Below are 22,356 nucleotides of genomic sequence, written 5' to 3'. Positions count from 1 at the left end.
AGTCCAGTCTTCAACACCCAAACAGAATATCCGGATTGTTGATTACACTGTTGAAACACTTTTTTCACATGTTGTAGAGTAACTTGAAACTGCATACAGTATTCTTGCTTTATTTGAGAGAACACAACTTTCACATAATCAAGCCACGCTCATCATCTATCTATTACTTATTATGTAATTGTTGTGTTCTCTCAAATAAAGCAAGAATACTGTATGCAGTTTCAAGTTACTCTACAACATGTGAAAAAAGTGTTTCAACAATGTAATCAACAATCCGGATATTCTGTTTGGGTGTTGAAGACTGGACTTCCCATTGTTTTCCCAATTAGCATATAAATGCTGTTGTCAACTCTATTGTTTTCTTTTCTCATTCAACTGATTAACAAGTGTTTATGCCTGTGTTTGTAATCCTTTGTCTTGTCTTTCTTTTTTGGCGATGCCACAGGAGTTTAGCCATTTCTACACTGTTGTGATTGCTCTGAGAATGTTTTTACAGATGCGTTCATCTCTATCAGGGCTCGAAATTCATTTTTGGCATTAGGTGCACGGGTGCACCCAGCTTAAAAAATTGGGTGCACCAAAATTTTTTGGGGTGCACCACTTGAATTTAAGTAAAATGTGAAAAAACAATCAACTAATATTAGTAATAACAAAACTTAGTTACAAGCTATCAAATTCTTAAACAAGTAACATGACAGACATTTTTATTGTCTCTCTAACACTTAGATGTCAAGAATATGATGTATACTAGTATACTTGATATCTTTACAAACATAAACCTAAGAAAATATTTGGGTGCACCCTGTGCACTGAAAAAAATTGGGTGCACAGTTCCAATTTTGGGTGCACCTGGGTGCACATGCACCCAGTATTTCGAGCCCTGCTCTATGAAGGTTAGACATGCAGGTAAAACAATATTCTAATACAATTCAATCAACTGGATGAGTAACAGAGATTTACTTCCGGATGTTTCGAGTGACATCCATCACTCTTCTTCAGCGTCACAAGAATGAACTGTCAGACCAATGCAATCTTTACAATTCTGTTTTTACAGATGGTTTGCGCAGCCGATGAGCCCAAGATGCTGTGCCTGGTGCGAGACATGTGCACGGTGAACTACAGCCGGTCGCGTATCACGCTGAATCTCCCGGCGTCCACGACCATGTGTTCGCTGTACAACGAGGTGGCTCAGCACGCGAATTACGTCCCCGGAACATTCCTCCTGCAATGGGAACGGGGAGGAAAGGACGGCGGAGACAATGTGTGTTGACTAATGTTTAAAAATCTCTTGCACTGTTTTCAGAAAAGTTTATTTGCAGTGTTTTAAGTTGAGAGTTGAAATAATATTCTGAAATTCATTGCGTATGACATTGGAAATTAATATTTGTGGCAGGGCTTGAAATGCTTTTTTTTAACGTACCTGCACTGGTACAGGTGACATTGAAAATTACCTGCACCACACAAATTTTACCTGCACCAGTCCACTCAGAATGTTGGAAGTATGGTTCATAGAACTTCATACTAAAATTGTTCAGAAACCACTGGTTTTGGTTCTTTTATTTGTATACTTCATAGGTTTTAACAGTCCATGCAGCTAGTAAAATCCTACTACATGTATATATAAACCCAGTGCATGGACCAGTGCAGGTTAGGTAGACCTCAGAAATATCTGGACAGCTCCAATTTTACCTACACTAATATAGGTGGTATTTCATGCCCTGTGTGGTGTATTTTGTTTTACATGTGTGCTGTGTTGTTCATGAATAGGTTGATGTTCAAGAAGATAGTAAGGATACCCTGTTCCAGTTGGGCCTGCTCCCAGACAACAAGAGAAACCACTTTGTCATAAACGAGAAAAATGAACAACCTCCGCAGTCCACCATCCAGGTAAACATACTGTAAAATTGTTACTCTGTGACAGAGGATAACCTCCAACAACAGAGTATTGTTGTTGGTGGATGTGATGAGTGTTATCATCTGTATGTCTATGTTCCGTTTGCGTCATTCTTATGTAGTTTAGCTTATCCTCTATACTCAGTTGCAAGATGATGCATATTGTTTTTTTTCAGTAGATGTTGTTATAATCAATGTAACAGAAATCAAACCTATATTCCCGGTATTGTAGAACAGGCCATGTGGTGTAGGGGTTTGGTTATTAGCTTATCTTCAAGCAGACATCAGGGGTTATGTGTTGTCCAATGTACGGAACAGCTGTCGCGGTAGAGGAGTCCCTAAACAGATGTTAGACTCTGGCTTCCTAGTTCAATGTTTGGAAGACTGGAAGGAGATTTACATTTCTTTAAGTTCACTATTGACGCATATTGTTACTGACTGAAAATCTGCACTGTTCTTGTTGGGAGAATTTCATAGCAGAAAGGTCACTTCAAAAACTGTATACATAAATCAAAACTATCATGAATATTTCAAGATTTACTGTTTGACTCACATCCCTGTTTGGACAACCAAGGCACATGGTTACATGATTTGTGTGCTAACGGTAGCACCAAATGGTATAAGTTGAAGTACTGCACACCACAATTCCTCTGTTACTAGAGCCCAAGCTAGTGCAACATAAATAGGTGAAGAAATGATTTTGAGAGTCCAGATTTGAGTTTACATTGCTCTTCATGTACTTCTATGAAATTCCATCTAGTATTGATATTGGTCAAGTGAAAATAAGTGCTACGATTTAGAGCCAGTATGTTTTGGTTCAAACGTTACTTTATTGACCATATGGTTGATATGGCATGATTTTCTTCCTAAGTTGGCTTATTGTATGCCGACAAAAATATCTGAGATTCAAACTCCCAACTTCATTGTCCAGAGTTAGAAATGAAGAACTTATGAAGAAGCCAAACTTCTATGTTAGACTAGGTTTATGATACTATTATGTATGTTCTGTCTCTGTTGTGACTTGTACATAGCTTGGTTGGGCAAAAATGTACAATAAAGGTATTCATTCTATGTTTGTTAAACTGCTGTCTTATTGTGTGTTACTTCAGGAGGATGAGGACACAGTTGGGGAAGCCTTAGCTATCAGTGAGAGCCAGGCCACAGGTAGTACTACAGACAGTACCAGTACGTATGGTCCTGTGTACGGCCCATCTCCCAACCCCAGTACTGACTACAGCACCTACAGCTACGCCTCAGCACTCATCAAGTCTGACACTGGTAAGGGCATACTAATTTACTATTTGCTTTATAGTAGCTAGTCCATGATAGCTTCATGTTGGCAATAGTGTTCATCACACAATTTAGAAAGTTATATAGAAGTTGCTAAAGTCAGACCATCTCAAGGAGTACTCTGATTTTTGCTGGTCAGGTTTTCAAAGGCAATATGACAAGTCTCTGTATGTCTCTGTCAGTCTCTCCATCTCTCAGTCAACCCCCCCTCTCTATACATGCTAGTTGGTCACAGCAAGGAGGTTATATGTGGTCACAATCAGCCATATTCATAGTGATATGTGTACTGCAAAGAATGCTGGGAAATGTTCTAGGCCTCCTCTGGATCATTGTACTATGTTGAATTCATATCAACCACCAAAGCTTGGTGTTTCAAGATGTTTTTGCAAGGTTCATCAAAGTTTGTTTTCTATTGCTTTTGAAAGTGTGTAGAGTAGACTAGGTCTGTGTGTTGAAACAGACTAGTCTACTTGTATACATGAATGCTTGTTTTGTTTTTCTGCAGGTTATGTAGGGCTTGTGAACCAGGCCATGACTTGTTACCTGAACAGTCTACTCCAGACACTGTACATGACCCCAGAGTTCAGGAATGCAGTGTACAAGTAAGTGTAGTGTGGAGGAGATCCAGAATGTCTTGTATTGTCTTAGATAGAAGCACAGTAGTACCAGTATATTGTAAACTGTTTAAGAATAGTAAAATGATATGGCGATTTCCTGACCCCTTCCCAATAGACCAATTCTGACTGTCTATTACAACTAGCAGGCCATCCACTGAAGATGGCCTACCTGTACTATAGTATGATATATGCTTTCAATCACTGCCAGTCTAGCCTCGCTTTGGTACCATGGCCCCAGAAAATCCAACATGGCCGCCGTAACTGGAATCAAGCATATTAGTAGATTGACCAATGAGAGATTGGTTGCATGTCAAATATTTGCATTTTCATAATTTATTTTGCTTTTGTACATTTTGATAGAGGTGGGCCGGGCCATAAGAACAGTCCATAGTAGACCTTAGCCTTATTTTTTTGGCGGCACCTCGGGTGGAGGCTCTACATGTCACTGATTGTTCCAGATGGGAGTTTGATGGTTCTGAGGAGGAGGAGGCGCGCAGCATCCCGTCCCAGCTGCAGAAGCTGTTCATCCAGCTGCAGACCAGCAAGAAAAGAGCCGTGGAGACGACAGACATCACCAGGAGCTTCGGCTGGGACAGCAGCGATGGTGAGAGTGATATAGTAGATCTCCCACCACTGTTCCTTACACATGCGTAGACTGAGTCCCATGGGATGTGGCATGCTTATGCATTGTGAGTGTGGAAGTAGGGACTCAAACTGAACACATGCTGTTGCATATTGAAGTTTTTCAACTGTAGTACAACACAAATTATTCTCACCTCGAATTTTCAGTCGCTCTTCCGTCGACCTTCTTCAGGAGTGACGATTCAGTTACTCCGATCACGTGACTTAGAGACACGCGACCCGAGTAACGAATCATAAATGCCTGGCAGACGACATCGGCCCCCGCCCCCGTTGAGCGCCGGCCGATGCGCTCCCACGCAGATGGCCCCCCCCCACCCCCCCGCAATGATTCGTTATTCGTATGATTCGTTACTCGGGTCGCGTGTCTCTAAGTCACGTGATCGGAGTAACTGAATCGTCACTCCTGAAGAAGGTCGACGGAAGAGCGACTGAAAATTCGAGGTGAGAATAATTTGTGTTGTACTACAGTTGAAAAACTTCAATATGTATTCTATCAACACAGATGAGCTTTCATGCTAACATGCTGTTGCAGACTGTTCAGTATACATGTGCGATTCTTCCCTTGTGTAAGGAGGGATGCAGACCAGTGAACAGAGGGACGTTCCCAAACTTTGTTGCTGTTTTCAGACAAAGTCGGTTTTGCTTGAGACAGTTTGTTCAGGGGCTGTGGCCACTACCTACTTTGTTGTAGGTACATGTAAGTGCATGTATAGGAGGAGGATATGCATTACCTAGCAGTATAGGAGAGGTTAAAAGATGTAGAAAATGCATCTGTAATTCTATCAATATATTAAGGTATTTTTGATTTTTAAAAATGTTTTGCCTCCTAACAGCCTGGCAGCAGCATGATGTCCAGGAGCTCTGCAGAGTCATGTTTGATGCTTTGGAGACCAAGTGGAAAAACACAGACCAGGTCAGTACTTCTTTCAAGTCCATAAGGGATCTTAGTAACTGTTTGTCACATTCATTCAGAGACCTATCAGGACTGCAGTATTTATGAAGGTTACTAGGAGGTCCACATTTCATGTCTGATGCTTTGGAGACACAGACGTGGTCAGTAGTTCCTTTAATCTGTAAGGGATCTTTACTGCTTGTCACAGCCATTCACAGACTCACTTGTCCTGCAATTCTTACGAAAGTCACTAGGAGGTGCACATGTCATGTCTGGTGATGCCTTAATGACAAAGTGGAAAAATACAGACCAGGCCAGTAGTCCCTTTACTTTGTAAGGTCTTGCTACTCAGAACCTTTCAGGACTTACCTGTGCTGCAGTTTTTATAAAAATTGCTAGGGGGCACAAATTTCATGGCGGATTCTTCTTTCCCTACAGAAAAACCTCATCAATGAGCTGTACCAGGGCAGACTGAAAGATTACGTACGCTGTCTGGAGTGTGGAAGCGAGAGCGCGCGTATGGACGCTTTCCTGGACATACCGCTAACCGTACGACCGTTTGGAGCGACGCACGCTTATGGCAATGTGGTACGTACCAGTATTGTTTGTTATAACATTACAATTCTTCAAACCTCTTAAAAATTAGACTGCTACTAAGCATTCATTGTCACTTAGTTAGCAGGGATGGTTTTTCCTTTCTGTACCTCTCATTTTCAGACACTAGTTCAAAGTTGTCATCTGTTTTAGCCTAAAGAATTTCCCATAGTACATGTAGCATGTAAATAACAAGTTTATTATGATCGTTTGAACAATGTTGTTTCTGTTTCTAGCAAGAAGCCTTGGAAGCTTTTGTACAGCCAGAAACCTTGAATGGAAGTAACCAATACTTCTGTGAGAAGTGTAACAAGAAATGTGATGCCCACAAGGTATGCTGTTGTGTTTAGCTTAAAAACTTAATTGTGATGTTTTTACACTCAAAGTGACGACAAATGTTTGTTCTGTTTGCCATTGTTTTACTTGTATTGTTTCAACTACAAAGTCATTAACTGTTACTGTGCTGCAAAATAAAAGTGTTTTAACAGTATGCAGCTGTTCAGAATTGATATGTGACAGGATGAATATTGTATATCACTTTATTAATCCTAGCTATTGGTTTATTATTAGGCCGTAAAACAAGAGATATTGTTTTTGGAGTGCCTGTTTGTTTGCTGGTAGAGTGACAGGAAGTGAAGGTCAGAGTTGCCAGAATGGCAGGATGTTAAGTTCAGAGTTGGTAGAGTTAGAAATCTATCAACCTGTTGGTGACAACTGACATTTCAGTTCATGGGGTCAATGAAATATGTGTCAACAACTATTGTATCATTTTTAATTTACAGACTTCAAAGCTATGCTTTATGTTGAATATTGTGATAAGAATGAGAATGATTTATTTGTTAAACATCACAACCTATAGGCTGAATAGTATTATACGTTGTGTGATCTGTTTTGTCTCTCAGGGCCTGAAGTTTGTGAAGTTTCCATACTTACTGACCATGCAGCTGAAGAGGTTTGACTTTGACTATAACACCATGCAGAGGATCAAGCTCAATGACAAGTAAGCTGCCGTGGAAGAGAAAATTCCACAAGTTTTATTACCTCCATGAAATGTCATGGAGGTTATATTTTACCCTGTGTTTGTCTGTGTGTCTGTGTGTCTGTCTGTCTGTGTGTAAACAAAATAACTCAAGAACGGCTTGGTGGATTGGTTTCATATTTGGTGTGTTGGTAGGGTGTGATGAAAGCTGGAAATGATTAGATTTTGGTCCCCCTAGCGGCTTCCCTTGGTACTGCAGCGCAACTTCCGGGTTTGCTATCTCGTGTTCTGAGCAAGCTATGGTCACGATTTTGAAGTTTTAGATAGCTCTTGTGCTCAGAAATAAGTGACATAAGTTTGGGCCCCCTAGCGTCTAGTTTTGGGAAAGCAGGGGCATTTTTGTCAAAAACTTCTGAAGACGATAACTCAAGAAGGGAACAACGGATTTTCATCATTTTTGGTATGTAGGTACCTTAGACAATGTTTTACAAGATAAAATACTAATTATGCAAAACAGGAGTACATTTGCATAATTAATGAAAATATTCTATCATAGCATTTTTTTCAATGTATCTCTTGTTCCAGACATGCTATGGTCTTGATATTTTGGTGGTAGATAGCTTTTGGTGTCATAAAAAAGTGGGGCAAGTTTCAGCTCCCTAACATTTAATTGTGGAACTGCATGGGTGTTTTTGTCAAGACACTCCAAAGAGGATAACTGCAGAAAGAAACGATGGATTGCCTGCATTTCAGGCATGCGGGTAGCTTAACCAAAGATGTTCATAATGATATACATGTTATGCAAATGAGGACTTAATTTGCATAATTAATGAGGAAATTGTATAGTTCCATTGTTTTCAATAAATGGACCTCAATACATGTAACACATATTAATTACGATAGGTGGAATATAAGCAGATACCAAATATGGTAATGAGGAACTTATTTGCATAATTTATGTAAAAATTGCAAAACCGCTTTATGATTAATAATGGGAATTTTATAACTGTGACATGTGTACGTTAGTCAATGATGAACAACACCATGCATGAATTATGTTAATGTGTTAGTCAATTGCATGAAAGTTACGAAAGCTCTAAATTTTCATGGAGGTATGAGGTCGCCGAACTCTAGTTATTTACTTCTAATTCGTCAACCAACTACAAGATGTTTGGCAGCCCATCTTCTCTAAACTAACCCCATAGCCAAGCTCACTTTCATCCAAATGTAGATTTGCAAAATTGAAACAAAAGGTAGAAAGTCAACTGTTTTCCCTCTAGCCTTGTGTCAAGCTACTCACATACCATTAGGCTCGCCCCCAAAGTAGTTTATGCTAGTGAAAAAAGGATTGGGGCTATGAATGTATATGAGTATCTGAGTAGCCTGACGTGATAGTCAGCCCAGGTAGACAGCCCAGCCTTTTCCGTAGAAAAGGAAGAATAAAAAAGAGTGCACCAGCAAAAACCATATATTATGTTTTCTCATTTGGGAAAATATATAAATGTAAATGTTTTGCAGACACACAGCCAATTTCAAATTGGACAAACAGCTAATTGCAATGCTATCATTGGTTGAACTGCAGCTTGAGGTAGACAGCCAAGATCTGTGTATTACCTACATACATGTGCAGAAGAATGCATAGTTCTTTAAGTAATGAGTTGTTGTTTTTCAACAGGATGACATTCCCTGAAATCCTGAACCTTAACAGCTTCATAACTGATGACACTGGAACAATACAGGTAATTAAGACTATTTCATTTTCAAGTTCATTCTTACTAAGCCCAGTGAAAGTCTCGATTACTTCCAGTAATGACATTCTTTTACTATCTGGCTCTATTTTTCTGAGTTGAACAATGCTTGATGCAATGACTGTAAAAATTAACAAGTGTATCAAAATCTTACTTGCCTGATCAGGCAAGTAAGGTAGGACATGCACTTACCCAATCAGCACTTTCACTTGCCAGGGACAATAGGACTAGTGGACTTGTCCAACCCTGCACTCACCCTGTAACCAACAATATCTCTTCAGAGTAAAACAGATGAAGAAGACACACTGTCTGCGTCAGGCAGTAGCGCTGAGGATGACGCAGGCCTTGGAAACCACGCTGGTGAAACCCAAGACGACATGGTGGATGAAGGGATCGACATCGAACAGAACACCGCTGTTATCAACGACAGGAACAAAAGGGAACAACAAGCCAAGGTCTGATTCTTTTCATAACAATGCTAGCTGGTAACATTCTCTTAAACCTGTTTTGTTGTACGTTTGGGTCTATGGGTGCCGCCATGTTGGATTGTGATGTCATGGGTCGGCCATCTTGTTTACGATGATGTATTCATGTTGTCTGTTCTTACAGGGTCCGTACATGTATGAACTGTTTTCCATCATGATCCACTCTGGCAGTGCAGCCGGTGGGCACTACTACGCCTACATCAAGTAAGTGTGGCTCTGGTATTCTAAGTTTGTATATCTCCCAATTTTTTTTTTAAACTCCCACAAACCCTTCTTTTTACTATTTATCAAGACGAGTTCCTGTGTAACACAAGCTATTTTTGACAGGTCCTTCCGCGATGGCCAGTGGTACAGTTTTAACGACCAGCACGTCACCAAGATCACGTACGACGACATCCGCAAGACCTATGGCGGTAGCGGCTCACACAGAGGCTACTACTCTGGAGCCTTTGCCAGGTTAGAGGATTATGCCATTAGGTTATGACTAGGGGTGGGTACTGGTACATTAAATACAGGTCTGGTTCAGGTCCAGATCCGGACCTGATTGTGAAAACTTGTGTTCTCAACTCCGGGTGATAGAGGCTGCGATAAACATCCAGTCGCCTTTGACATGTGTGTATGGGAACTGAAAATTTTTGGGCCGACTAAAAGTGTTCGTATTGAGACCAAGTTTGACTGTGGAAATTCGGTAGAAATTAACTCTAAACTCTGCTCTACTTTGCTCGTTATTTCATTGGACTCGTAAGCCCCCATATATTTGAAAGCCTGGCAATATAATCTGTTCATTTTCTAATCAGTCCAAAGTCTGGTCCACTGATTTTTATCAGATCCAGTTTTTCTGGACCAGTCTAACATTAAGAAGATCGGCTTTGTACTGGTTCAACGGTACCCACTCCTATGACTGACTTGACTTTTGGGCTTTCTCACAATAAGCTAGTTCCTGGTTTAAAGTGGATATGTGCAGTGTGATGTGTAGTGGATAATAGATCAAAGTTGAAAGGCACTGAGCATACTCTTTGGTATGGACAGGGGCCTTCAACTTTGTTTTACACCATGTATCACAAAATACATATGCACTACAAACCATGAACAAGCTTATTATATGTGTCTGTGAGACATGTGGCCTAATGATGTTTATTTTGTCTTCACAGTTCCACCAATGCCTACATGCTCATGTACAGGCAGATAGAGACTAAGAGAAACACTTGTAAGTATGGATTTGATTACTTTAGATCTTGAAACTTTCGCAGTGGTTTTATTTTTGTTTTGACACTGCAAGACTTTTTTTTAGTATATCTCGAGTTTTGACTATTGTACTACAGAATTGATTCAACCACAAATTTACAGTGCTGAGAAAATCTCTTTTCCCCCTATATTGTGGAATAAAACCACGTCAAAAATAAATGAATGTACAGTACTTTTGACCTCTGACAAGTTTTGTACAGTAGAAGCCAGTTAATTGCATAACGACTAACCACTTCTGCTAATTGCATGGAATCCCCAAATTCCAAACTGGTGTGGTCCAGCTGGATAACTTCGCATTATTGCACCACCCAGAAGATTGCATGAAATATGCTGGCAAATGGGGTGTGCAATTAAATGGCTTCTACTGAATTATGTGACTTTTTGGCTTAATGTTTAATATTTTGTTGCACATCTTCCATATACTAGTACTTAAACAAACAACTGAAATGTTAAACATCTCGTCATGTATAGTGCCCATCGAGCCTCCTGATCTACCAGAACACATCCAGAAACTTGTCCACAAACTGCACGACAGAGAGGAGTATGAGAGAAGACAGAGGGAGATGGACAAGGCCATGTGCAAGGTTAGGACACCTCTTAATAGTCTCTAGCACATAAGGAAAACCAAATGGTAACTGCAGTTCCAAGGAAAGATGCTAGATGGCCTAAACATAAAGTATTAACTTCGTCCTGACGATGAGAGTTCTCTACCAATCACAACATAGTCACAAACATGAGATATCAAAAGCTTAACATTCTTTGCATTACCACAGAAAGCTGCAAAGGGGCCCAAAATCTAATCATTTCTTCCTTTTACCAACCCCAACCAACTTTACCAAATAGTATCATACATCCACATCTTATTGAGGATGCTGTTCACAAATAGACTCAGATTCCTGAAAAAAACGAACAATGTACATGTATTAACAATGTAAAACTACATCATGACAATGGAATTTTCTAAACTACATCATGACAATGTTATTAAATAATAACATTTTTGTGATATAGTTTAGAAAATTTCATTTGGATATTTTTAATGATATGATTCTTTATCACAAATATGTCAAGAAAATGACAATGCACAATATTTACGGCATATTCTGACATAAACTATTCAATAGTCTGGATGTCTGCAAGAGAAATCACAAGGCAACTTGGGGTTATGTTTTCATCACTCATGATCAGATGTCAGATATAAGATATGCCTTGCCAGCAAATGACCCAGCAACCTTACATTTCCCCATGTCTTATACTTGCACAGATCAAGCTGTTCTGTGTCCATCCTGAGTCCAAGAAGTTGTTGGAGGGACGTCTGGAGGTACATAAGGACAAGACACTAGCAGAGGCCACAGACATCGCATGGAAGGTGAGAGTTTGTGGTGAATTAATGAATTCCTTTTTATTAATTGTACACTCACTTACTCTTCCTATATATACCAACAGCCAGAACTAAAGACCTCTTTAACACCTTGAGGTTTTTGTAAGCTGTACACATACCACAATGTCATAATGATAAAAATGTTGAAACATTCCTATTACTGTTGAAGTGAACAAAATGTTTCCGGTTTCCCTACCCACCCTAGAAAAACCTGTTGATCCTAGCCTTTTTTTGGGTGAACAGTGGAGATTCATACTTTTTAATCAGCCTGCTTCCGATTCAAGTAAGAAAACTGCTTTCCCTCCCTAATGAAGGATAAATGTATCCATAGATTTGTAACCATCATGCACAAAATTGACAAGTTTGACAGGGAAAGTACAAGGGTCCTCATGCTTTTCAGTTTTACTTTGTTAAATTGTATTTTATCACTAGAGTTTTGGCCAAAGTTTAGAAAAAAAAGAAGAAAATAATTCCTACCTACCTACCCTGATTTTTTCAGGACTGAAACAGGAAACACAACATAGTTTTTTTCTAGGCCTAAGAGTCTTGCAATTATAACTAAAAAGGTCAAATCTTCCTCCGCAGATGTTTAACCTTGACCCTGTGATCGCGCTGGACCAGTGTCGACTGGTGAAGTACGACGAGTTCCACGACACGCTGGAGCGCTCGTACGAGGGCGAGGAGGAGACCCCCATGGGCGTGTTGCTGGGCGGGGTCAAGTCCACCTACATCTTCGACCTGCTGTTGGAGACCAGGAGACCTGACCAGAAGTTCCAGAAGTACAAAACTGGAGGTACTGTTTTTGGCAACATCTCAGGGGTGGAGCTGTTATAACTCACTGTTCTACCTCTATAGGAATTAACTTTTGTTACCTACATCTTCGACCTGCTGCTGGAGACCAGGAGACCCGATCAGAAGTTCCAGAAGTACAAGACTGGAGGTGGGGTTTTTTGGCAATACCTCAGGGATGGAGCTGTTGTAACTCACTGTTCACTGTTCTACCTCTAGAGGAGTGAACTTTTTTTTTTTGTCTGTCTGTATGTGTGCATGTGTGTGCTTTTTCTATGTTCTACCAGAGGGAAAAAGTGCAGTTTCTGATATGTTCTACCAGAGGGAGAAGTGGTTTCTGTATGTTCTGGCACTGCAGAACATAGAGGGAGCACTGAAATTTTTGTATGTTCTGCCAGAGGGAGCAGTGCAGTTTGTATATGTTTTGCTAGAGGGAGCAGTGCAGTCTGCTATCTCTGATTGCCTTCTTAGAATCTTTGTTGGTTTGGCTTTGTTAGTTTGACAGAAAAGTACTTGGCTTTTACAGTATTGTAAGCTGTTCAGTGCTACACACTGTACTGAAGTGCCCCCTGTCTGTATCCATAGGTACTACAGTGAAGGTCCATGTAGTAGACCTGGAGTCTGAAACTGTCTCCCCTCCCATCACGGTACGGGCATACCTCAACCAGACCATCAGCGAATTCAAGAACCAACTGGCGCAGGTATGTATAACTTAATGGGAGAAGTGATTTTGTATTCTGTGTTTTGTAGATGACCATGTTGTTTATGCAATGTAAAGTGTATTACTTTAACTAAAAGATACGACTACAAAATCATAGTATAGTCACTGTTTCTTTTTCTTTTTCTCGTGTGACCAGGCCACAGGTCTGCCGGCAGCCAACATGAGAGTGGTGTTTGAGAGATATTATAATGAACTCAGGCTGCTGACTGTTGCCAATAAGACCCTGAAGGCTGAGGGATTCATGAGGAGCAATAAGGCAAGTCTTTTTCTTTCTCATTTTTGACTAATCTGTTTCTTTGCTGGCTTGGGGTCATGGGGTCAATGGAAGATCCTACTTGTTTATGGGGAGTTTTTTTTGGCCCTATCTGTTTGTTTTTGTTGTTCTTTGTTATCCTTATGTTTATAAGGAATGTAAGCTTGGTTCCTCCAGGTGTTTGTAGAGTGCAGTGAGTCCCAGGATAGCTTGCTGCCCTTACCCCAGTCTAAGATGTGGTACCTGCTGGACAGATATGCCAACACTATCAGGGTCTACATCACCCTTCCTTCTGAGTCAGGTAAGATGGCAATATTTTTGGCAACACCTCTTGGGTGGAGCCGCATTTCTTAGGGAGCTAGAACACTGGTAGTAGCCACTTTTTTTCTAGATATCGTTTTGGATTTGGATATGAATTTTTATCTTACTCAGATTAAGTATTGAAACTGATTCTATTGGTTTACAGCAAAATTGAGAGACCGAATGTCTGCGAGTAAGGAGCCAGAGTTGGAAGAGTTAATAGACACAGAAACGGAACACATGAGGCATTGTAGCACGCAGCAACCTTGCACCGAGTCGCACGAGACTGAAGCAGCGCAGAACGGCTCGCAAACTCCCGCGCACGACAAAACCTCAACCCCCCAGTGCAATATGGTAGATTCCAATAAGTTGTCAGAAGAAGAAGAAGAGGAAAGGACGTGTACAGACGAGGCCGGGATTACAGACGCTGCTACCGCTCAGGATTCCGCGGACACACAGACTGATAGAACCGCGGAGTGGAATAATTCCGCCGGAGGACCTTGGAACAGCGACGGGTCCGGGAGCAATGGCGAAACTGAAACGGACAGTTGTTACAATTCTAACGGAGGGGACCAGGACGAGGGCGGGGTGTCGGGGGAGGAGGCGGAGGTGGAAGTGCCGCCACCATTCCACAGGCAGCCGTACTACTTCTACGCAGAATATTCCACAGTACCTGTACCAGTAGGGGGGGACCCAGCTCAGGAAGGTACGGTCAAGCATAGAAATCTCAGATTTCAATGCCTATACAATGTTTTGCTAGTACTGAATTTTCATATCATGTGTGGTAGGACTAGGAATAATGCATTTTTAGTACATGTAACAAAATAAGTCAACAGTTACATATATCACTTGAAATCAAGGGTCTATTCAAGTACAGTACCAGTACTAGTACATTGTTGTTTTGGTATTTCAGTTTTGGTATTTGGTATAGCTAAATGATTTCACTGTATTGTTCCAGTCCCATAAGGTCTAACCCTTGCAAGATTCAGAAAATAGACTGTAAACTGCTTAGTGAGTGAGAGTTACCCAGTATTGTAGTTGAATGAAAGTTTAATGGGGAATATGCTCATAGCTAAGTACATTTGTACATGTAGTAAGTGATGACAATTTTGTATATTTTACAGTTCTAATAGCACATTTAGACAAGAGGATTTCCCTGGGAGCACTGAAGAAAGAGCTGGAGCCTTTCGTAGGCGTCACAGGAGAAAATTTTAAGGTAAAGATGAAGCTTACAATGTGCCTAACTTCTGTGATGACACTGTTTTTGGCAACACCTCTGGGGAAAGCTATTAAGTCTCCACTGTGAAGCAAATGCATCTAATGCATATTTACATGTGTGCAAAACCTCCATGTCTGTATGATCTGTGCTCAAAAATGTTCTTTGGCCTATAGATGGATCCAATTTTGGCAACACCTGTGGGTGGAGCTATTTATTCTCCATGGTGAAGCAAACATATATGATAGATTTTTGTAAGTGTGCACAACCTCCATGTCTCTGTAAGATCTGTGTTCAAAAATGTATTTTGTCCTATGGATGAATTCATTTTTGGCAACGCCTCAGGAATGGAGTCATTTATCCTTATTGTTCCAAGGAAGTGAATCTTTTTATTGTCTTTGCAAACATTTCTAGGTGTACAGAAGTTACGCCAACAACCAGGAGTTTGAGAGCGTAAGACTCAACGAGAACTTGTCTCAGTTTGGAGACGACTGCAAGGTGACCATCCGCCTGGGCAGAGCTCTGAGGAAAGGGGAGTACAGGGTCAAGATATACCAGCTCATGGTCAACGATCCAGAGGTATGGGCATCTACAGATCGTTTCTTATAGACTCTACTTAATGTGCAATAATTGCTAGGTGGCAGTCATATAATTGCTAGTACAATAATTGCATGTCCTACAACATATACATGTACCAGCTCATGGTACAGGCACCTACAAATCATTTCCTATGGCTTCTACATGTTTTTATATTATAAGTTCTACTAAGTACACATTTATCATCATAACTTGAAAGTTAATCTGTGTTGGTAGAAGTCAATCTGGAAAAGTTAAACTGTAAAAATACTTCATGCAACTTATGATCCACTGCTCACTGAGTCATGTGTGCTATCTAGTATAATCTGGAGGTGTTCAGACAAAAATTTGGGTAGGTCCTATTTCGTGTTGGAAATTACAGTTTGACGTTTCCAGAAATGTCATCATATAGTTTGCTAGGGTAGATGCTTCTCAGAATAAACCTAGAATTCCTGATTTCCTGCCAGCCCTGCAAGTTCCTGTTGGACTGGGTGGTGGCTAAGGGTATGACAGTTCTGCAGTCTAAAGAGGACATCCTGCCCCAGTTGAGGGACCAGTGTGGACTGGACATCCCTCTGGACAGGTCAGCAACAAACATCAAGTCATGATACAATATCGAGGCTGTTTTGAGCCGATAACACAGTTAGACCTCTCTATAGGCAGGGCTGGAAATACTGGGTGCACCCAAAATTGGAGCTGTGCACCCAATTATTTTCTGTAGGTACACAGGGTGCAACGAAATATTTTTTTAAGGTTGTGTATGTAAAGATATCAAAATATACTAGTATATATCATATTCATGACATCCAAGTGTTAGAAAGATAATAAAAATGTCTATCATGTTATCAGACTTTTCATTACTAGGTTATTACTTCAATTTAAGTGGTGCACCCAAAAATGTTTTGGTGCACCCAATTTCTTAAGTTGGGTGCACCAGTGCGCCGAATCCCAAAAATGAATTTTGAGCCCTGATAGGAAAGTATGTTAGAATACACTGAAACAAGGCTTCAGAAAAAAAAATGCCCAATTTCAATCTTAAAAATTTTTCTCCACCAGAAAGTCACAAAGGTCTTGAGTATGACAATTAAAAATCTTTCACCCCAACAATTGCTTCTAGTCATTTGTTATGTTAGCTGTGGGTACAGAAGAGCCCAGAAGGCTAGTTGTTTATAGATTGTGTTTGCTTTGCAGGTGTCGTCTGCGGAAGAAGACCTGGAAGAACCCAGGTACCATCTTCCTGGACTGGCAGGTGTACGAAGACGACATTCCAGTCTTCAGCAACTGGGAGGTTTTCCTGCAGGTGCTAGAAGGTGCGACCTTTTTCCTTATCTTCAAATACAACAGGTCCATTAATGCTATCATTATTCTAAATTATGTTAACACTTGTCCTCCTGCAGTTCAGCTGAAAGTTACTAGGGGCTTGAATAATGTACAAGTTGCACAGCAGGCAAGATTTATGGTTTTCCCGATAATTAATCTGTCATTTAGAAGGAATTTAAAAAGTGTTGTTTTTAGATTTTAGTTGAAGAATTTGTCTGTTGTGTTGTTTTGCCATTTCTCTGTTTGTGTTTCCGCACTTATTTCCACTTGCAAGACACGTCACATGATATGCTGCCATTCGTACATGCACGTGTAAAGTTAGGTCAAAGGTCCCGGAATAGTTTTATCAAAGCCTGTCTCCCTTTTCCTGCCTTAGGGCTTGTAGAATCTTAAGAGAGGTAAACTACACATGCAGATAGAAGCTGTTTAACAGATGTTTACCTTTATTTTAAACTAGGAATTGCAGGGGTGTTGTTTTCTGTGAAATGTACTAAACGTTCTTTGTTGTATTGTGTTATGTCCTACAGAACCTGAGGTGATGGTGTCCATGCAGCAGATTGCAGTGTTTGTGTGACATTGTTGTGTTATGTCCTACAGAACCTGAGGCGATGGTGTCCATGCAGCAGATTGCAGTGTTTGTGTGACATTGTTGTGTTATGTCCTACAGAACCTGAGGCGATGGTGTCCATGCAGCAGATTGCAGTGTTTGTGTGACATTGTTGTGTTATGTCCTACAGAACCTGAGGCGATGGTGTCCATGCAGCAGATTGCAGTGTTCGTACGGAGATGGTTCCCTACTGAGTACAAGCTGGGGCCATTCCAGGAGATCATCATAGAGGGCCAGAATGTCGAGGAACTCAAAGAAAGGGTTTGTAGAGGACAGATGGGTCTTTCTTGGCAATAAATTTTTCAGTTAGGGAGGGAAGGGACCCATGTCTACTGTCTAAACATCTTTGTGTTGATTTGTACACCCAATATTTTAACTTAGTAAGTGGTTAGATATGAAGAAATCAAAGAACATTTTTAATTTTCTAAAAGTCACTGGTTCACTTCTAAAATACAATGTATGTGTATGTCAAAAAATCTATGTGTACATTTTATGTCATTGGTATGCTGTGTTGCCATTTGTTGTGATCTGTCCTCTTACGAGCTGCATAGCATACAAAGTTCTTTTTGTCTTAAGATCACAGTAGGAATGACCACACCTTAAGGAGGATCAAGTGTTTCCTATTCTCAAGTTGTATTTGTTTTGTTTCTTAACAGATAGCTGAAGTTAGTGGCCTTCCAGTGGAAAGAGTACAATTTGCCAAGGTTTGTCTTCCTTATTTTTTCTGATGTTGAAAAAGAAGTTGTTGTCAATGTTTTCATGTTTGTTATTGTATTAGGCATTACAATCTTGACACTTTTTAGAAATCGTGAGCTGGACAATAGGTTTTGTTTTTCTGTAATAAAAGTATAATAATACTGCAGTGCTAAATGAAAAATGTCTAAGAAAGGAAAATTCAAATGCTGTAAATGCCTTGAGGTTCGCATGGGTTTAATTTCACGGTACACAGAAACTCGAGTGTTTTGCAGAGGTTTTGAGTTTGCGATAGTACTATACTCACATATAGTATGGTTCAGGTCCAGAGGACCAGGTCCAGGTCTGGACCTGAACTTGATTGTCTGTGAAAACTTGTATTTTCAACTCTGGTTGGTAGCGATGACATACCGTCGTCTTTGACGTGTGCCTATGGGGACTGAGAATTTTGGGGCAGACTAAATATGGTTGTCTTGAGACCAAGTTTGACTGTGGAAATTTGATAACAATTACTATAAACTGTACTACTTCACTCTTGTTATTTTGTTGGAATGGTAAGCCCCCAAACGTTTGAACACCAGCTGATATACAAACTGTAATCTCTTCATTTTCTAATTGGTCCAAAATCCGGTCCACTGATTTTTATCGGGTTTGGTTTGTACCGGTACACCGTACTGGTACCCACACACGGTACCCACACACCCTTAGTATTTACTGTTCAAGTTCTTTCATCATAATACAGTTTTACCTTAAAGTTTGTTTTGCCAATTCCTGACCTACATTTGTTTGTACCCACACAGGGCCGTGGAACGTTCCCTTGTGACGTGTCACTGTTGGAGATCCACACAGACCTGGAGTGGGACCCGTCAGTACAGGCGCTCAACACCTGGCCACTCTACATCTGTGATGATGGCTCTGTGCTCTTCTACAGGTGAGACAAACAGCACACCTGTCCAAACAGCTGCGCACCTGTTAAGGGACTGCCACAGGACAGAAAAGTATCTCAGCCGACGAGCCTGTGAGCTTTGAAAAGACATTATCAGCAGCAATACCCTTTAATGCTCATAGATTGCCAAACCATGTCCGATGTAATGATTTCCAGGCGAAAAATTTCCTTGATTCTCTGGTCATGTAAAAATTGGCAATCTTCTAGCATCAACAAATTTGACTGAAGGTCTTTAATGTGATAGCCTCTTAAAGAATAGACCATAGCCCTACCTACCCATCAAAATGGAAAAATGCAAAATGCAATCCTAAGGAAATGCAAATGTTTCATACTATATTAGACAACTTCAGCCACACTCTTATTGGCTGAACCGCTAATTGTGATTGACAGCCAGGATCAGCCTCTCCTTCCATGTTGGTTAAGGGTTAATTATGTGGGCGAAGCCCAACCTTTAGTTTTTCCTCAGATATTTGCATATTCCAACCGGAAATCAGAAAAAATGGAAGCTGTAAACAATGCACTCCACGTTTCAAGCTTTTTGATTGGCTTACAGTCGCACTTTCTCGGTTTTACGTCAGAGGTGAACCTATCAACGCAAAGAACACAATCGGCATCGACTTTGATAATAGCCAATCAGAACTCAGAAAAAATGGAAGCTGTCAACATCTATTCCGCATTTCCAGCTTTTTGATTGGGACAAAGTCGCGGACTGTCTCGGGTGTACGCAGAACTGAACCAATCAATGCACAGGACACAAAATGGCATTCGGCATGCAGTTTGACAATACTATAGCAGCTGAGACGACCAAACAGGCGCTCAAGGAAGAAGTTGCCCGCCATGGAATGAACGAGATTGATACATTTTCACACAGAAACGTTATCTTCAGAAAATTGGACCTTGGAATCTTGCAAATGCAACGGTGAACAGACGTGTTCAAGCAACGCAATACATTTGTATACCTGTTAAAACGAGAGCTTGTAACATGTTGTAGCACTGGCTCAGTGGTATTATTCACGCGTGGTAAACCAACGCTCCGGGATCAAATCCATGGACAGATAAATTTTTTTTTTTTTTTGCTGCATTTTCGCGAAACTGTTGCCTTTCTTGTTGCTTCTTTTCTTGCGATTTTTGCTTTCTTTTCCCTTCGCCCACATCCTGCATTTTTTTCAAAAATGTTGCCTTTCTAGTTCTAATCAATCATTGTACTGAATTATCTTTTTGTCTGGTTAATGATGAAAAGCATGGCTTATACAATGGGGGACTCTCCTTGCAAAACCACCTTGGTCATGACAGGTGTAGTTCAAACCTCAATGAGTCAAACTTTTGTGCACCTGAAACCATCTAATTTTCCAGTGCATCACTTAAAGTACAGTATCAAATTTAGTGATATCTATAGCATGTGTATAGTAATCATTTACACATTTTGTTCCATCTTGTATTCCTTAACTCCACACAGAGATTCCGAGGAAACCTTGGCTGCGTTGAGCGACGACCAGCGCCGCGACCTACAGCGAAAGGAGAACACGAGACTAAACAAGACGGGAAGTCGTATCTCGTACTCGCCGCGTAAGGAGCGAGCGCTGAAGATTTACACAGACAACAGCAAATCCACGGACAAACGGTCATGATAGCAGCGGCGTAAAGTCTGAGATATGGAAAGGACTATGTCAAGAATGATGTTGTAAAATTTGTACAGAGAAGCACACATGCTTTCGATATATTCCAAAGAAGAAAAGATGTAACAGAACACATTATGACATACGTACATACATATACTTAAGTTGTAAACTAATGGGAAGAACGTATGCTAAGTTCTTAGATCATTTGTTGTCATAATTCAGCTAAGGCTTCCACCTTGCACTTCTGCAGCATGCATGGTGAATTAGGAAAGTACATAGTTACAATATTGTAGTACAAAATGTACACTTTTGACTGAAATACATATATTTGAGAGCTGTATTTGGTTATTAAAGTCCCTGAACTTTGATCACAATGTAACATTTATGCAAGGGTTGGAGAACTTTCTCACTAGTTGTTACGCTAAAAGTATAATTACAGTACATTCCTATCCTTACAGTAAGGTTTTGCTCGAGTTAAGCTTAAAGCTGTCCACATTGTGAAAAGCCCTATCCTATATCTTATGATCTGAATTATTGTAATTTCAGTAAAAATGTACGAATACAGGTCCACTGTATTGCTATGTAGGCACAACTTGATATAGGCTGGTTCACCGATTGAAATATGCATGTGTGAAAGGTCAAAGTTGAATGCCCCCGACTTGTAAAGCAGTTCTTGTCTAGAGGATGTTAATACTATGTCCAGACATGTTTTGTTAATGTCTAGGGGCATTCACCTTTGACATATTACCCACAATGCGCTGCTTATTCTGAAGTGATGCTTCCGTATGAGCTAACGAATCAGGGAAAGTTGCCATCCCTTCCCGAGTAGCATTTAGTTTTTCCTCATGATTTTGTTGTTGCAATCTTTGCTGCTGCTTTCTTTGAATAAAAACATTGTTCTTAACCAAATTAGGACAATTCTAGTGGTAAATGCAGCAGCAATTTGCTGGGAAAGAAAAGTATCAATATTAAGTTTTAATAGATTCCTTTTAGTTTACTTATGTATAATGATACTTAAGAACAAATTGCAGTCTAACATACATCATGAATAATAAATAAAATGTACAGTTAGCAAAAAATTCACACCTGCCAGAGAGTAGTACTCAAATGTTTATGAAGTATGTCACGTGCCACATTTACCTATTTTCTCCAGCTTTGCGTCAGATTGCATCGAGATATACATGTAATTATTATTAACAATATGAAAAAATGTTCCAGATGTTACAATTGATGGATATAGTATTGGACATCTCTGGTCAGAAAATAAACCTTTTTCTCAAACATGCAGTCCTGAGTGTTAGTTCATTTCAGAAACACTCAAAAGAGGACTTAGTAGTTTATTTAGTAAGAGGTCCTTTTTGTTGCGTGAGATTTCATTTTTGCCGGTGCGTAGCGGTCACTTTAACCAAATAGCCCTTCTATACGTGCTATTGCGTAATCGAGCCAGCGTGGCCGAGCGGTCTATAGCACGGTACCTATCTTCCGTAGATCGTAGTTTCGAACCCCACTTGCTAAATTTTTTGCCTTGCCGCCAGCTTTCTTCCATGGAT

The 22,356-nt window shown here is 40.3% G+C and overlaps 1 protein-coding gene across 2 annotated transcripts in view; it reads left to right on the top strand.

Moving 5' to 3' along the window:
• LOC118407091 (ubiquitin carboxyl-terminal hydrolase 47-like) overlaps positions 1-22,082 on the top strand; it is a 25,008-nt gene extending 2,926 nt beyond the window's left edge. Inside the window, exons 2-30 of one of the 2 annotated variants that reach the window (XM_035807511.1) lie at positions 1,055-1,261; positions 1,768-1,887; positions 3,003-3,171; positions 3,689-3,785; positions 4,259-4,404; positions 5,276-5,355; positions 5,773-5,922; positions 6,165-6,260; positions 6,831-6,928; positions 8,583-8,646; positions 8,937-9,110; positions 9,265-9,344; positions 9,468-9,596; positions 10,292-10,347; positions 10,857-10,969; positions 11,650-11,754; positions 12,352-12,559; positions 13,141-13,256; positions 13,413-13,532; positions 13,707-13,830; positions 13,996-14,535; positions 14,954-15,045; positions 15,460-15,624; positions 16,089-16,204; positions 16,813-16,931; positions 17,679-17,809; positions 18,205-18,252; positions 19,042-19,172; positions 20,644-22,082. In XM_035807511.1, coding sequence (XP_035663404.1) covers positions 1,055-1,261; positions 1,768-1,887; positions 3,003-3,171; positions 3,689-3,785; positions 4,259-4,404; positions 5,276-5,355; positions 5,773-5,922; positions 6,165-6,260; positions 6,831-6,928; positions 8,583-8,646; positions 8,937-9,110; positions 9,265-9,344; positions 9,468-9,596; positions 10,292-10,347; positions 10,857-10,969; positions 11,650-11,754; positions 12,352-12,559; positions 13,141-13,256; positions 13,413-13,532; positions 13,707-13,830; positions 13,996-14,535; positions 14,954-15,045; positions 15,460-15,624; positions 16,089-16,204; positions 16,813-16,931; positions 17,679-17,809; positions 18,205-18,252; positions 19,042-19,172; positions 20,644-20,815 — 3,966 coding nt within the window. In that variant the 3' untranslated portion in view covers positions 20,816-22,082. Of the gene's footprint in view, positions 1-1,054; positions 1,262-1,767; positions 1,888-3,002; positions 3,172-3,688; positions 3,786-4,258; positions 4,405-5,275; positions 5,356-5,772; positions 5,923-6,164; positions 6,261-6,830; positions 6,929-8,582; positions 8,647-8,936; positions 9,111-9,264; positions 9,345-9,467; positions 9,597-10,291; positions 10,348-10,856; positions 10,970-11,649; positions 11,755-12,351; positions 12,560-13,140; positions 13,257-13,412; positions 13,533-13,706; positions 13,831-13,995; positions 14,536-14,953; positions 15,046-15,459; positions 15,625-16,088; positions 16,205-16,812; positions 16,932-17,538; positions 17,601-17,678; positions 17,810-18,204; positions 18,253-19,041; positions 19,173-20,643 lie in introns of those variants that run through there. The other variant, XM_035807512.1, reaches the window with a different exon arrangement.
• The last annotated feature ends 274 nt before the right edge of the window (positions 22,083-22,356 follow it).

Source organism: Branchiostoma floridae, chromosome 19 (genome assembly GCF_000003815.2).
Source record: "Branchiostoma floridae strain S238N-H82 chromosome 19, Bfl_VNyyK, whole genome shotgun sequence".
NCBI lineage: Eukaryota > Metazoa > Chordata > Leptocardii > Amphioxiformes > Branchiostomatidae > Branchiostoma > Branchiostoma floridae.
Note: the sequence above shows the minus strand (reverse complement) of the source record. Positions and strands in the feature narration are given on the sequence as shown.